The sequence below is a fragment of the Pelodiscus sinensis genome, chromosome 5, assembly GCF_049634645.1.
Source record: "Pelodiscus sinensis isolate JC-2024 chromosome 5, ASM4963464v1, whole genome shotgun sequence".
NCBI lineage: Eukaryota > Metazoa > Chordata > Testudines > Trionychidae > Pelodiscus > Pelodiscus sinensis.
The window spans coordinates 123564841-123581074 of record NC_134715.1 but is presented as its reverse complement, the minus strand read 5'-3'; the positions used below and the strand labels follow the sequence as shown (position 1 = coordinate 123581074).

The window sequence follows — 16234 nt, the reverse complement described above, 5'->3', positions numbered from 1 at the left end:
ACCAAACACTTTTCTTCCCAAGCTCTCGGTCTTGCCAAGGGGGTCTGGTAGTTTCTGATGCAAACGTGAAGCATTGAGGTTAATATATTCTACAACCTACTGCATCCCAGAATCTAGACACACAGATTGGGGCAGAGCAAGCTGAGACTTGACAGTTTTATCAAAGGCCACCCTGATCTGCAGTTTCTCACCATGAGGGTGGGAGATGTAACAGAGGCTAGCTGTCCACTTTGGAGACACATGGGATAGTTTCAGTGTTTGGCTCAGTTCCTTCACCATGTGTCCTGTGTTCGAAGTACAGTCAGTGCTGACCTTCCTGGAAAGTCCGTGTTGGTTTTCAGCCTAGCTGGGAAGGTCTCAGGTGCCCTGGTTATGAACAGGGAGTAATTTGGCATCTTTTGGGTAGGAATTTGGCAGCCTTTGTCTATTTTCTCCCCATGGAAATTAGAAGGGCTTCTACAGAACCCTACATCTCATCAGACTCTTCTAAGAAATAAGAGTTATTCTCACCAAATAACCCCATTACCCTAGGTGTCGAATTCAGACTGCAGAACAGACCCGGCCGGTGGATGTTTCCATAGCATGGAAGCAGGTGCAAACTCAGGCTGCACAGAAATTGCCACAGATGGCACCAGTGATAATGATGTGACTACTGGTACTGTGAATGAGAGGAAGGAACTGATAACTGGCAAGCAGCCAGGTCCTCCTAAACACAATCTCATCTCAACATCCTAAGCTGTATGTAAACGCAACCTAACTTGGTATCATCTGAGCACCAGCTGAGTTCACACTCAATATTATTCAGCTTAAAACATGCTAGCTCAGCATTCTATGCACCATGGCAACATTCCGTCATCCCTTAGGAAGTTCCCAGCTGTAAAGCTTTGCTCCAACACACTGCATATGTCCCTTTCTATGCAAGAATTTCTGGGCCTTCCATCCTTCCTTGGCATGGCACAGAAAATACCCAACAAATTCCATGCTTACGCTGGAATAACTCCATTGAGCTCAGTGAAGGAACTCCTAAATAATTTACACCGAAATAAGGGAGAACAGAATCAAGTTCGCTGCCCTTTTGTCTGGGCAAATAGTTTGCTAATTTATGGTTTGCTGTATGTGAAATAAGCTCGGCAGCTTGCGCAAAATCTGGATGATGTGCTCAGTGCTATATCTACATTATCAGGAGTTGGACATGAACCAAAGTCCTAACTCTGAACATCTTGAAATTTGGAAAAGTTTGAATCTGGATCCAAACTTTACACTCAGACCTATGTCTAATAGTTTCAGTATTTCATGCTTTCGAGGTAATCGAGCTCGTGACTTGGGCTACAATATGTGTCAATGTAGATGCGGGAGCAGGGGAGAAGAGAAGATCAAATCAATGCATCCTAACTTCTATCTAACTTCTTAACTGTTTGTAGACAATGAAAGCAAGGTCACTCGACCTAGCACTGAATTCTCAGTTTTGCACAATGGAAAAATAACATTTTTATAGGGGAAATGAGCTTCAGCAAGTGAACCAAATGTCCCTTCCCCTTCTGCTGTCAGATTTTTGTACGGCGAGGCTATAGGAACTGATCACTGTGGTGGACGTTCGGTAAAGGAACCAACGTAGAAATAAAACGTAAGTACCTTCCAATGATTCTGTTTTCACTGTCTATTGTCTTTTAAATTCATATTCATTAACTCTGTCACATTTTAAAGTCAATACCTGGTAATGTTGGAAATTGTATTGAAAGAGTGTTGCAAAGTGGTTTTCAGGGCAGATGTAATTCAACTGTAATAGAAAAAAGATTAATTGGAGAAAGTAGGACTTTGTTTCTCATTCCAGACCCACGAATGTTGGTCTGCTCCATGTCTGGTACTGATAAAAAATGTTGCTAGCCAGATCTCCGGCTGATGTATATCAAAGTAGCATTCCCCAGTCTCAAACATTGTGACTCCTATAGAGTTATGCTGATTTACACTAGCAAAGGGTCTGGATCATATCTCAAAAACATAAAATGTCACTGATGTAGTTAATGGCCTCAGTTAGGAGGAACTGAGGTTCTTGTAGAGGGAACAGGTAGCAAAGAAGCACTGTGGTACACTTTCGGAGGAGGGACGCAGGTAGAAATCAAACGTAAGTACCTTTTTCTCAATGTCCTTCAGTTTTTCTGTCACATTTGTCCATTTTCATGGTTTTTTTGTGTTGGGGTAATTGATGATATGAGAATGCTAACAGATTTAGCAGAAGATGGGACTGGTAAAGTGTATAAAATAAATGTTTCCATGAGAAGAAAAATCAACTCTACTGCCTTAGCTGGAATTGTGGAGCTAAGTTGTTACATATTACATGAATTAGCCTATCTACTGTGGGCTCACTTAGCCACACAGTAGATAGGTTTCTGTAGAAGAGGAACTTGATAGGCAATCATTGTGGTTCACTTTCGGGAAGGGGACCACGGTGGAGATAAAACGTAAGTGCATTTTTTTACTCTCTTCAAATTCTTTTTGTCCAGTTTGCCCATTTTGACAATTTTAGGTGCAGTGGCTGCAATTTGTAGAATCTGAGTGCTGACAGAAGTATTAGTATTGTAGAGTGTATGAAATTGACCATGCCTTTGAAGACCAAAAAAAAACTTCACTTCCAAAAACAAAATTTGGGCTAAATTATTGTATTTTACCTAACTCGAGTCACTTAAAATTGACAGTCCATTTAGTTGCATAGTAAAAAGGTTTGTGTAGATGGGGAAGTTCACGGTCATTCACTGTGGTTCACTTTCGGGAAGGGGACCACGGTGGAGATAAAACGTAAGTGCAATTTTGAACTCTCTTTACATTTTCTATATGCAGTTTATCCGTATTCATAATTTTTGTGTGTAATTCACGAAATGTGAGCATGGACAGAATTGCTGAGGCTATAGATATGTGTAAAATATACCAGCCCTCAAGAGTGGAAAATATTTCCACCTCCATAGATAGAATGTGGGTTAAATGGGTCTATTTACGTAAATTAACCTGCTTACAATTGAAGTACTCATTGAGTTGGGAAATAAAAAGATTTTGGTAAAAGAGGAAGGTTATAGACAATCACTGTGGGTCACTTTTGGCAAAGGGACCAAGCTGGAGATAAAACGTAAGTGCATTTTATTTGTGTTTAATCCGTACTTCCTTTGATTTTGCTCAATTTAATGCACAAATGTGGAAAAATGCTGTTTTTTCTCTCTGTCCCTTTGTTTGCTGTCTCATCTCATTCTCAGTCATTAACGGACAAATCCTTACATGTAATTGCAAGGGTTAAAAATCAAGTGGGAATGTTTAAAGAAAAATCTAATATCATTCACAAACAAGAATATCATGGCTGAATTGTGGGCTAGGAACAGTGTAGGTCCTGGGTCTTTATCTGACGATAGCAACACCGTTAGTAGAAATTCAGCTGTCCTTTTCTCTATCGATTTTGGGTGGAAAAATCCTGGACTTTCCTAACAAATTCCACAGATTAAGTCATATACAAGTGTTTTTGTTTTAATCTAGAATTTTGGCAGTGCAGCCCGTTAAGAGAAAGTGGAAATTAACAAGAAAAGTTGAGTTTTAGAAAAAATAATGCTTTAAGAAATGAAGAACAGAGAAATACTAAAAACCTAATTACAGAGCAGACAAACATTCCTATTGAAATGATAAGTAATCTGCACAAAATAAGCTAATTGGAAGCTTCCAGCGCAAAGAAGTTGCATGGAAAAAAATGTAAAATATGTACTCAGGGTATGGTACAGTCTGACTAAATTATCCTCCCTTATTAATTGCTAGCTGTATTCTATAAGATGTAAGTTGGATGAGGTCTATTCATTGTTAGCTGTATATCAATCCAATCTCATAATTATTTTAAAGGATTTTATTTTAAGACCTATACAAATGTTGACCTCTGTCATATCAACTCTAGTAATATATCTATGAAAGCAGATGTAGCAGCCGTGCATGCTATATTTTTATTTTGCCCGTGGAAAAAATTGCTAACTCTTCTAAAAGTGTCTGATGACAGAAAAATGTAGTTGATTCGTATGTTTTAGGGTTTTGTTGTATTAATTACTCTGGGAAAGATTTTTTTCAGTAGTCTTGACATAATGCTCTACTTATACATATTTTGAATTTTAAAAATTATATATCAGGCAATTGTAGAGGACAGTCAAATGAAATTCTTTTCTTTTCTTTTACTATTAACATTTTTCATTAAGAAAGTCAATAGTAAAAGAAAAGAAAAGAATTTCATTTGACTGTCCTCTACAACTGCCTGATATATAATTTTTTTTCATAAAAAAGTCCAAAATTATTTATAGATCTAGATCTAGCTCTAGATATAGCCCCTAACAATTTTTATCATTTGTAGTTTAACACATACAAATGTGCTATTTCAAATGTATTAGAGAGGCTATCAAATTTGTGGTATAATCTAGCTGTCCATATGATATATAGGGCATAATTCTTCTCTCAGACTGGTGTAAATCAGGTGTGACTCCACTGATGGCAGAAGTGCTCACACTCTACCTCTAAAGACAGTAGAGTTACACCAGTTTAACACTGATTTAAATGAAAGGAGAATCAAGACTTTTACCTTATGCTGTGCATTTGCTAAGAGATGTGTAAAAACATAGATGTGAGTGTTTTTCTGGGATCCCAAGACTTTTTAAAAGTCTGGACCCTGTTTTGTTAGACTCAACACCTAGAAGTTATTGTTTTAGTTTGTACAGTAGCAATGCAGGAGCCTGGGAGGAACTGAATGATTTTGACTCCAATTGGCTTTCTGACTGAGCTTTCTATGGGTCAGTGGCCCCCCAACCCACAAAAGATCTATGTTCTGTTTTCTTCAGCGCTTTCCAACATTAGGACTTAATCCTGCAGTCTTTGCTCAGACAAAACTGCCACTGAAATCAGTGGGGATACAGCCTGGGGCAGAACTACAGGCAGGGGTGGCCCTAGACTAGCTGCCAGCAACTGGCTCCCTAAGCGAACCATGCAATCAGCGCCCCCCCCCCAAACCCCTCAATGATATTGCGCCACCATTTGGTGCCCCATTTAACTTGGCGCCCTAGGCAACCGCCTACTTCACCTATATGGACGGGCTGCCCTTGAGGACTGGGTCCTTAGTTTTCCTCATGTTTTGATGTTCTGGGCTAGTTTTTACTCACTTACATACAATTTACATCTATATCACCAAGAGCAGAATCTGGCTTTCACTAGGGTTGCCAGGTGTCTAGATTTGAACTGGACAGTCCAGTATTTGAGTTTTCTGTTCAGGAAACAAACTGAGCAAATAGAAATGTCGGGTATTTTCTAAATTAGATGTAATGTAGCTTGTGATGTAATGTCAAGTGTGTCCGGTATTTTTGTTGAAACCATCTGGCAACCCTAGCTTTTACTGATTAGGGGGCAAAAGTGAGATATACGCATCCACTTAAAGTTGCTAAGTCAAATGTTGCCACAGTCTAACGTCATGTCTTTTGCTAGCTGCACACTTTTTTATATATAAAAGATTCTGAGCTTTTAGTCCTAGTCATGTATAATGGCTGCAGTAGGAAAATATTAATTATTTTGGGTCTAGAGCAGAGGTGGGGAATCTCAGGCACAGGGGCTAGATGCTGCCCCCAGCTTGCCTGGATCCGGGCCCCATTGGGGAGCCCACACTGGCACACTCCAGCCCCCTGCCAACCACCCACAGGGCTGGCGTATACGGAATCTACGAGCCTGAGCCCCCACTAGGCTTTGGCGTGTGAGGTGCGTCTTTTTCCTTTTCAGTCAGGTGCTTCTCACTTGTGTGTGGCCCCTGACTGATCTTTCTATGGGTCAGTGGCCCCCCAACCCACAAAAGGTTCCCCATCCCCAGTCTAGAGCATGATTCTCCTCTCATGTCCACCTGCATATATTGGGTCGACCCTACTGAAGCCATGCTGGGGACTGGTGTGAGAGGACAATCGGGTCTCTGTCTTTATTGAGCCCTCCTGGTATCTCTAATTGACTTTAAGTGGAGGGACAGGAGCACAGCTCCTGTGAAAAATAGCAGGGGACTGGCAACGAGAGGCATCTGGAGTAAAATCTTGACTCCACTCAATGACAAAATTAATATTTAAGATTTCACCCTGGAGCCTTTCCCTTGTAGGATGCAGAGGCTCACTGCAGCTTCCAGGGTAGAGGGGAGCTCATGCTGCCATGGATATGGCATCAGTGGGCATCCGGGTTGTCATTTGCAACAGAGAGGGCATGACAGCATGGCAACTCGGGAGGTGTAAGTCTTGCTTATCTACAGACATTGCAGTAGCAGTGCAAGCAGAGAAGACATGGAAAGCACCTTTTCACCCTCAGACAAGCTTCCTCTAGCTTGGGGCTGAGGGCGATAGGCAAGTTGGTGGGAAGCTTGCACTGCTACTGCTACCTCTGCTGACAAACAAGACTTTACCTCCAAAGCTGTCATGCTGGCACCTTCCTCTGGTATCTCTTGGGGGAGGCCTCTTTCCAGGGCACTGCATGTCTCTTACACTCATGTCAAGGGCTCTCGTGTCACTCAGGGCCAGGTTGTACAGCCCTGACTCGCCTGGGGATGCACTTCCTTACACAAGCAGTGCCAAGGTGGCAAACTGGGTATGACAGGGCAGATTCTGAGCAGGTGTCAAGCTGAATAGCCCATTAGAGTACAGGGGGCTATGCTGTTTTACCCCCACAGAGGACCTGACCCTGTGTTTTCTTAAACCTGAACTGATATCCTATACGGTTTATATGTATAGCTTCCTCTGTAATTTATTCTGATCTTCTGTGCCGCTTAACTGCTCCGTGCCTCAGTTTTCTCATCAAGAAAATGGGAATAATGTCTTACCTCTCTTCCTAGCATTTATGGGGGATAGGGTTGCCAGGTGTCTGGTTTTGAACCAGAGAGTCCAGTATTTGAGCTTTCTGTTCAGGAAACAAATTGAGAAAATATAAATGAGAAAATATAAATGTCTGGTATTTTCTAAATAAGATGTAATGTAGATTGTGATGTAATGTCAAGTGTGACTGGTATTTTTGTTTAAACCTTCTAGCAACCCTAACGGGGGATGAATTAGTTCATGGGACACATGCAGCTTCCCTCGGTCACACACAGATGCACCACTTGTATAAATAAAGCAACAGTGATTTGGCCTGACAGTTGTGAATGCAGGTCAGTTGTCATTAACATCATATTCTATGCTCTCTTTTTTGCAGTTGGAGGCCCTGTCAAACCAACCGTGTCCATCTTCCCGCCATCGGCTGACCAGCTGAAGGGGGGCACTGCCACCGTGGTGTGCCTGGTGAATGGCTTCTACCCCGGTGGCTTAAATGTGGCCTGGAAAAAGGACACAACCGCCGCCACGACTGGTGTCCTCACCAGCACGAAGCAGCAAGATCCTTCTGATCACAAGTACAGTCTGAGCAGCACCCTGACGCTCACAAAAGCTGAGTACGATTCATATCAGACCTACACATGTGAGGTGACACACGAAACGGGCGCTATCGTCAAGAGTATCAAGAGATCAGAGTGTTCGCAGTAGGAGGCTCCCTAGGGACAGGTCCCTGCCTCCTCTTTGCAGCCTTTCTTATGCTTTGTTCATGTAACTATCAGTCTTACCAACTATTTCCTCCCAAAAATATTATGATGGAGATCTTTCAGATCTCACCCTCCTGCCTGACCCCTTGCTAACAGCACTGGATCCAGGCCCTGTCTGACTTTACCCTGCCGCCTAATGAGGTTTCCTGCTTTTATCATGTTTCATCTTTGGAAAATGAATAAATAAATAAATGAAATGGCATCTGTACTCTCATGTGTCTTTAATGTGATGATTGAAATAAAGTGATCTCAGGTGGGGTAAATAAATGGAGCTCTATGTCATTTACTGTGGGCCATGGAAGAGAGGGATGAGTCCTTAAAACAAGGTCCTATCTTTCCTGCAGGGACACTAATATCCCATCATATTTTCACATATGAATTGGGATATCCATGGTCAGCATTTCCCTCTCCCCTTCTTGCATGCAGTGTGCTGTGTGTCACTGCCCCATCACCCCATAAGTGCCATAAGTAATTAGTGTATCTGCCCTGCAAGTTTTACCTATTGACTTCAATGAAACTACTCACATGACTAAGAGCTGCAGAACTGGTGAACTTATTTGGGGTCCCTCAGGATACAAGGAGTACACAGTCACACATCTATGGTCCATGTACCACCAGATCTATCAGCATACTCTGTGCTACATATAAAGTCCCATGATATACCTAGACTTTAGTAAAGCACTTGATATGGTCTCGCACGACCTAGATGGGACTACTAAAAGCTGGGTGCATAACTGGTTGGATAACCGTCCTCAGAGTAAATATTAATGGTTCAGAGTCATGCAGGAAGGGCATAAGAAGTGGAGCTCCGCAGGGGTCAGTTTTGGGACCGGTTCTGTTCAGTATTTTCATCAATGATTTAGATATTGGCATGGAGAGTACACTTATTAAGTTTGCAGATGTTACAAAGCTAGGAGGAGTTGCAGATGCTTTGGAGAAAAGAGTCATAATTCAAAATGATCTGGACAAACCAGAGAAACGGTCTGAGGTAAATAAGATGAAGTTTAATTAGGACAAATGCAAAGTACTCCACTTAGGAAGGAACAGTTTCACTTATACAAAATGGGAAGTGACTATCTAGGAAGGAGTACTGCAGAAAGGAATCTAGGAGTCACAGTGGACCACGAGCTGAATATGAGTCAACAGTGTGACACTGTTGCAAAAATAGCAAATGTGATTCTGGGATGCATCAACAGGAGTGTTGTGAGCAAGACACAAGAAGTCATTCTTCTTCTCTAACCTGTGCTGATTAGGCCTCAGTAGCAGTACTGTGTCCAGTTCTGGGCACAACTTTTCAAGGAAGATGTGGAGAACTTGGAGAAGGTCCAGGGAAAAGTAACAAAAATTATTAAAGATCTGGAAAACTTGACCTATGAAGGAAGACTGAAAGAACTGGGTTTGTTTAGTCTGGAAAAGAGACAACTGAGAGGGGACATGATAGCAGTTCTCAAGTACCTAAAAGGGTGTTATAAGGACCAGGGAGAAAAATTGTTCATCTTGGCCTCTGAGGATAGAACAAGAAGCAATGGGCTTAAACTGCAGCAAAGGAGGTTTAGGTTGGACATGAGGAAAAACTTCCTAATTGTCAGGGTGGTTAAACACTGGAATAAATTGCCCAAGGCGGTTGTGGACTCTCCATCTCCAGAGATATTTAAAAGCAAGTTAGATAGACACCCGTCAGGGATGTTTTAGATGGTGCTTGGAGCCAATCATGAGCCAATTGACTACCATTGTAAAAGTCTCCACCACTTTGAAAATCAAGTCTCTTTACCCAAAGGCTGAGAGAGGGATTTGAGAGCCTATGGTTCAGCCTCCAGAGTTAAGCACTGTGACCTTGATTCTAAAATAAAATCCACTTGTCCCAAGAACAATGAAAAAATGTCACTTCAGTATTGTGAAGTGTGCCACATGATCAACCACTCTGGGTGAAAAGTGGCACTTAAAAATATCATTGCTCACAGTTAGTTACTAATTCATCATAAGCCTCACATGCTGCCATACTCTGTGCAGCAACTCACACTGGGTGAAATTCACCCTAGGGGGTAAGCAGCCCATAGACCTTCTGCACAGGCATGAATTGCGTCTATGGGGAGCACTGCTAGTTCCTGCTACAATTCCAGCTGTACAATCACCCACTTTGCTCACTGATGCTGTGCTATTTCCCCTATCTATTTAAAAATAGTAAGAACCCAACCCTACTTTTAAACTCCATTTTTCAAGACTTTCTATGGGTTGACTCCCCCAACAAGCCAATGTTCACAAAGGACAGGCTGATCTAGGTTGGGATTTTCAAAGGAATTTAAGGGCTGTAGGTGTCCAAATCCCCCTGAAATTCAATAGGCATCACCTTCTTTGCAAGTCCCAGCCCTACTTGCTGGAGTCCGGCATTAAGTAGCAGGACTCTTGGGTTCTACACCAAGCACAAGGACCTATTCCCTCTGTGGCCTTGCTCAAATGACAAAAGCAAAAACTGTGCAACCATTTCTGGGTGCCAAGCTTGAAAAGCCCAGGGTCTGATTTACCAAAAGTGCTGAGTAGTTCAGCTCTGACCTCCAAGGGATCTCAAGGTGCCTGGCGAGGAACAGCCCATCTCTAAGGCACTCAACATGCATGGGTTTTTCGCAAATGTTGCCTTTGTTCTGCCATGCCTTGGTTTCTCCATTTGCAGAATGGGAGTGATACTGTTCCCCAGTCTGACGGGGGTAGTTAATGGCAGATTCTGATCCACTCTCCCTCCCCTTACTCACTCCAGAGTAGCACCTCGCTCTACAGAGAGTGACACTGAAATCATTGGGCCGACTCCTGAGGTAAAGAGCTCTTCAATGTGAAGAAAGGCACCGTGGCCTTCATTTTGGTAGGGTGCTCTGAGAACCTCCCTAAAAGAGGCTAATGGGTTCAGTCCTCCAAGGAGCACACTTAGCACCCAGAGTAATCTGTGGGAGTTACTGCCATTGCTATGAAGTAATGTCCCTCTGCCCTGCACACTTATGTCCTTGGTGAACACAGTGGTGGGCTGGGGCCATGCCATTATTTGGTGATTCCCACAACCAAGACAGAGGCTTGGGCCTTTTGAGCCTAGTACTGAAAACATAGAATGCTCCTGTCCTCCATCACAGCACAGGTCCTCACCATGGCAACACTCACCAGAGGTGGAAAGGTCTTCTCCAGAAGTTACTGGAATCATTTCCACAGGCTTGCCAGACTAGGTTAAACAGCTAACAACCACACTTCATTATATAACATTACCCTCTCAAGGTCAACAGCTTTTAACACACTCCTTTGGTTCCCCTCTCCAAAAGAGCCATGCCAGTTTTGGCTGCAATCAGTGATGTTCAAATGCACAAGCTGTTGTGCATTTGAAGGAAGTACTGTCTAGTGGTAAGAAACTGCTTCCCTGTAGGACCTTGGAAAGTCACTCGACCTCCCTGTGTCATAGTTTATCATAATCATACATACTCAACCCTCATGATGATTATTTACATTACTATAGTATCCAGTAGCCCAAGTCACGGACCCAGATTTCTGGATGCCATGATAGAAAATAAAAAATCTTTTTTTTTTAATTTCGCAATAGTGCTCTGAATTTTTTGTTGAAATGTCATTAAAAGTGTAAAATAGCAATTCTACCAAATAGCCGGCAATAGACTGTGCCAGACATGGTATTTCTCGTGACAATTTTCAAAGGAAATTAACATTTTATTTCAGTTTGTTTCAAAGAAATTTTCCAGTTTTTCAACAAAAACTGGTTTTGTTCATTCTTTTAATCAAAAATAGAATTTTTTGAAAGAAAATACAATTTTTCATTAACATTTTAATTCAGAATAAAGGCCATTTTTGACTGAAAATTTTCATCCAGCTCTAGTGGCCAGACATTGAAGATCACAGAAATAAAGGACTAATCTTCCCATTCTTCAGAAAATTTGAAATTAGGTAACATGAATCACAGAGGCAAAGAGGCACAGCAAATAACACTCAGTGAGTGTCCAAATTGCACGTTCATTACAGTAAAACTTGTTCATGGAAACTGATACTCTCAAAACAGAACCAAAACACACTCTTTCTGGAAAAGAACGACACTAGCACCTCAATCTCTCTGGCATTTTCTGTGCACCTTTCATGTATTAAACGTCACACCACCCCTGATAGGAAAGAAGCTAACTGTTATCTCCCTTTTGCTTATGGAGAGATCAAGGTACAGTAGTGTCAAGAGATTTCTCTTGTTCTCTAAGTCATTACATGGCTGACATTTGCCCTGGGCAAATCATCATATGTCATTTCTGAGAGGCTGCTAAGACATGCTGCAGAGAGCTTTTCAGGGAGTCTGGTGCTAGCGAGAGATGCTGGGCTGATCATCCTGGAAATGGAATTTCTCCAGTTAGCCCTTCAGAAGTCAAGAATAACAAAGAATGGCCCGCTGCATAAGGCACTCGATTAACAATCAGGGGACCCTGTTTCTGTCCTACTGTGTCACCTTAGGAAAGTCACGGTGGCAAAGTAACAAAAATGGACACTACCTTGCCGAAGCATTTTTTGATCTGGGTTTGCAGATCAATGAGTCTCTCCATGGACATCAGTGGACTTTGGACATGGCCCTATAACAGTGAGGTGTTATGATCTTGAGAATTACCAGTATTCAGCCTTCTTAGTTCACTCTCTGTCTCTTCTTTTTATCAGCTTCATGATAGATAGATAGATGCTCAGCTTTCTTGTTGACTAAAATACAACAAAGAAAACTGGGTATTAGTCCATCTATTCCTCTCTCTGCTTTCCAGCAGCTGTATGAAGGTATATCCAAAGTCGTCTCCCAGTCTTGGACTAGCTGGAGATTTTTTGATCCCTTACAGTCCAAATCTTCAAACCTAGATGCCTCAAGATAGGCTTCTAAATCTGTTTTTAGGTATCTAAATAAAAGAAGCTTGATTTTCAGAGAAGCTGAGCACCTACAAATCCCATTAAAGTCAATATTTTTAAAAAGGTTCCAGAGGCAATCATGGCCATTACAGGCCAATCACCCTAATTGCAATACCAGGCAAACTGATAGAAACTACAGTAAAAGCAGAACTACCAAACATACAGATAAACGTGATATGTTAACAAACCAGGCTTTTATAAAGGGAAATCATGTCTCGCCAATCTCTGAGAATTCTTTAAGGGTGCAGCAGGCATATAGACAAGGGGGATACCGAGTATATTGTATACTTCAACTTTCAAAAAGCCTTTGACAAGATCCCTTACCAGAAGCTCTTAAGCAAAGGAAGAAGTCACAGGATAAGAGGAAAAGTGCTCACACTGATCAGCATTTGATTAAAAGATAGGAAACAAAGGGTAGGAACAAATGGTTGGTTTACATGGAGAGAGGTAAATAGTGGCGTCTCCAAGGATCTGTACTGGGACCAGTGCTGTTGGATATATTCATAAAGGATCTGGAAAAGAGAGTAAACAGTGAAATGACAAAATTTGCAAATGATACAAAACTTCTTAAAATAGTAAAGTCTAAAGCAGACTGTAAAGAATTACATAGGGAATCTCACAAAATTGTGTGACCGGGCAACAAAATGGCAGATTAAATCCAATGTTGATATGTGCCAAGTGATGCTTATGCATGCTTGATGCAATGAAATAAGTAGATGGAAGGTTTAAAACAAACATAAGGAAGAACTTCTTTATACAACATACAGTGGAACGTAATGCCAGAGGGAGTTGTAAAGGACAAAACTGGGTTAATAAAAAAAAAATTAGGTAAGCTCATGGAGGTAGGTCCATCAATGGCTATTAGCCAAGTTGGGCAGAAATACAACTCTGTGCTTTGGGTGTGCCTAAGACTCCAACTGCCAGAAGCAGGGACTGGTGACAGGGGATACATCTCTTTAAATTGCCCCGTTCTGAAGATAAGATACAGCTAGATGGACCATTTGTCTGACCCCATTTGGATTTATATTCTTCATGATGACTCTTTAGGTGCCTACATATAAACTTAGGAGTTGTACTTTAGATACTCAGTTTTAAAACTGATTGCATATCAAACTAACAGTGAGGCTATGTCGACACTGCCTCTTTTCTTTTGGAAGAGGCAATGCAAATGAAGCACTCATTAGCAACTTCTCATGCTTCATTTGTACAATCTCTTCTGATGCTTTTTGTGCAAGAGGTTTTTGCGCAAAAACCTCTTGCGCAAAAAGCCTCAGGCAGAGATTTATGCAAATGAAGCATGAGAAGTTGCTAATGAGCGCTTCATTAGCATTCTCTCTGCTGGCAAAAGAGGCAGTGTAGACGTAGCCTCATGAGTGATGACGGTCTTCCTAATATCCTCTTTAAGCCTCTCTTTTCCTAATTTGTGTTCATGAGCATAGGCTCTACTAATATCCTGTCACCCAGATGAGTTCCCATTTCATCTGGGGTCCCATGTGGATTCGTATTGCACTCTTAAGTTCAGGGGCAGCCCGTGACTATTGGCCAACTCGGCCGTCACCTAGGGCGCCGCCTTCAACGGGACGCCTGGGGCGCCCGATGGTGACATCACTCCATTGATGGGCATGCAGGTGGGAGCGCCGATCACATGTTCTGCCTGGGGAGCCAGCCGCCACAGCCCGCCTCAGGCTGCTACTGCTTAAGTTTCCTTACATCATTCCGCTAACTGGCTGTTAGGTTTAACTATAAGACCAACAATACCTTAGGAAATTAATGGGGGCAGGAGAAGGGGAGGAGAAGAGGCACATCCTATTAATCACAAGGAGACAACATCATAATGGGGTAATGCACTTTCCAGATGGGAATAACTAAAGAGTAGAAACTAAAGTGAATTTGTCTACTGAGATAGAAGGGGTTTTTTTTTCCTCGTTTTAGTCTTTTCTAGGAAAAATCTAAACTGGACAGAATGTCAAAGGAAACATCCTCCACATAAAAATATTAGATGGTGAAATTATCCCCTAGATAAATGATTGAGGCTCCATTGTTTGAATTATTTAAAACTAGATTGAACAAAAGCATTGGCAAATATCTTATAGTGACAGATGCATGGATGATATAACCAAATAACTCTTTTCCCTCTCTAACGTCTACGGGCTCAACTCTGACACTGTTGGTCATATTACACTGTGCATACAATGGGACACTCTTAAAGGTCTTGTGTAATGTAAAGGCATCAGAATCTGGCCCTGTGGCAGTAGCATGGGCAATACAATCCTAAGAAGCCAAGCCCAAGAACAGCTGTGCTAAAACACAAAAGCATTTTCAGAAATACAGTGAAAGCTTTGTTATCCGGCGCTCTATTAACCAGAAAACTTTGTTAACCAGCATTGCCCGCAGCCACAATACTGTCACAACTTCAGGCGCACAGGCCTGGATTGGTTTACCATGACTGGCTTAACAATTTTTTATTTAAGAAGTACTAATCATCTTTAACTCAAAATAGAAATATGAGACCAACTCCCTCACAGTACAAAACTACCAATATTAAAAACTTGAGTTTTACTATTATTGTCCATTGGTTTTTCCTAGGTTGATGGACCCTCAGATAACCAGAATTTTTAGATAACCGTAATGCCCTAATCCCTGAGCATGCCAGATAACACAGGTTTTACATGTTTAAATAAACCTACATATGTCTCCACATGTAACAGGGAAGCCTGGAGCCTTAAAAAAAAAGTCCATCTGAAGTGCAAAAAGAGGCAGTGAGTTTTTTTTTACAGGAACTCAAAGTGAATTCCATTGTATGACACTGACGGTAAGGAACAGCTAGAATAGTAAGGCACAGAGACTGAATTTGATATGAGTTCAGTTAAACTACGTGGCAAAATGCTCCTGATGCCTCCCAGCTGCACTGTGCTGACGGTCCCCAGCAAACATCTGATACTGAGAGTAAAGAGTCTTTTTATTTTTTTAAACGGCGCTTGTCAAACTGACGGCATTTTCTGTTGTTGAACATGTCATGGTGACTTGTTTTCAAAGCTATAAAAAGCCACTAGGGCTGTAAAGGGAGAGCCCCAGCGACCAATTTAGATGTTGCCCAGGCAACAGTATCAGGCCATGTTACATTTTTGAGGAACTGAAAACACAACCTGCCCTGCATCTGCAGGTGTCTCAAGCATCAAACACGTCTGCTAACCTCCTACCCTGAACAGTTTCCATCTTAGGAGGGAGAGATTCTGCAGTTGAACTACTGAGATTCAGCTCCCCAGAACTGCCAGTCTAATCAACATGGCGAGATCAGCGCTGGAAACCAGTCCCCAGAGCTCAATAAACTGGTGGGAGGGGGGGACGAGGAATAAAGCTCAGTCTTTAAAATGTTTATTGTAATATTGTATACCCCAAGGAAATGGTAGGCTCTGGAGAATGGCCAATGAGTAGAAACTCACAGGGTGAACTTATGTTCGCACTGAAGTGAATGGCAAAACTCTCAGGCTATGTCTACACTGGCGGCTTCTTGCACAAGAACATCTTGCGCAAGGGTTCTTGTGCAAGAAGTCTTGTGCAAGAAAACGTCCACACTGCCATGTGCGAGCTGTGCTTTTGCGCAAGAGCGCCCATGGCAGTGTGGATGCTCTATTGCACAAGAAAGCTCTGATGGCCATTTTAGCCATAGGGCTTTCTTGCACAAGAAATCCCTGCCCAGCGTCCACACTGCCCTCTTGCGCAAGAGCT

At 42.1% G+C, this 16234-nt stretch overlaps 1 gene segment (V, D, J or C); it reads left to right on the top strand.

The window, feature by feature from the left end:
• LOC102457694 (Ig kappa chain V region Mem5-like) overlaps positions 1 to 7802 on the top strand; it is a 255818-nt gene extending 248016 nt beyond the window's left edge. Inside the window, 2 exon segments of the V gene segment in view lie at positions 2085 to 2122; positions 7213 to 7802. Of these exon segments, the coding sequence occupies positions 2085 to 2122; positions 7213 to 7538 (364 nt within the window).
• The last annotated feature ends 8432 nt before the right edge of the window (positions 7803 to 16234 follow it).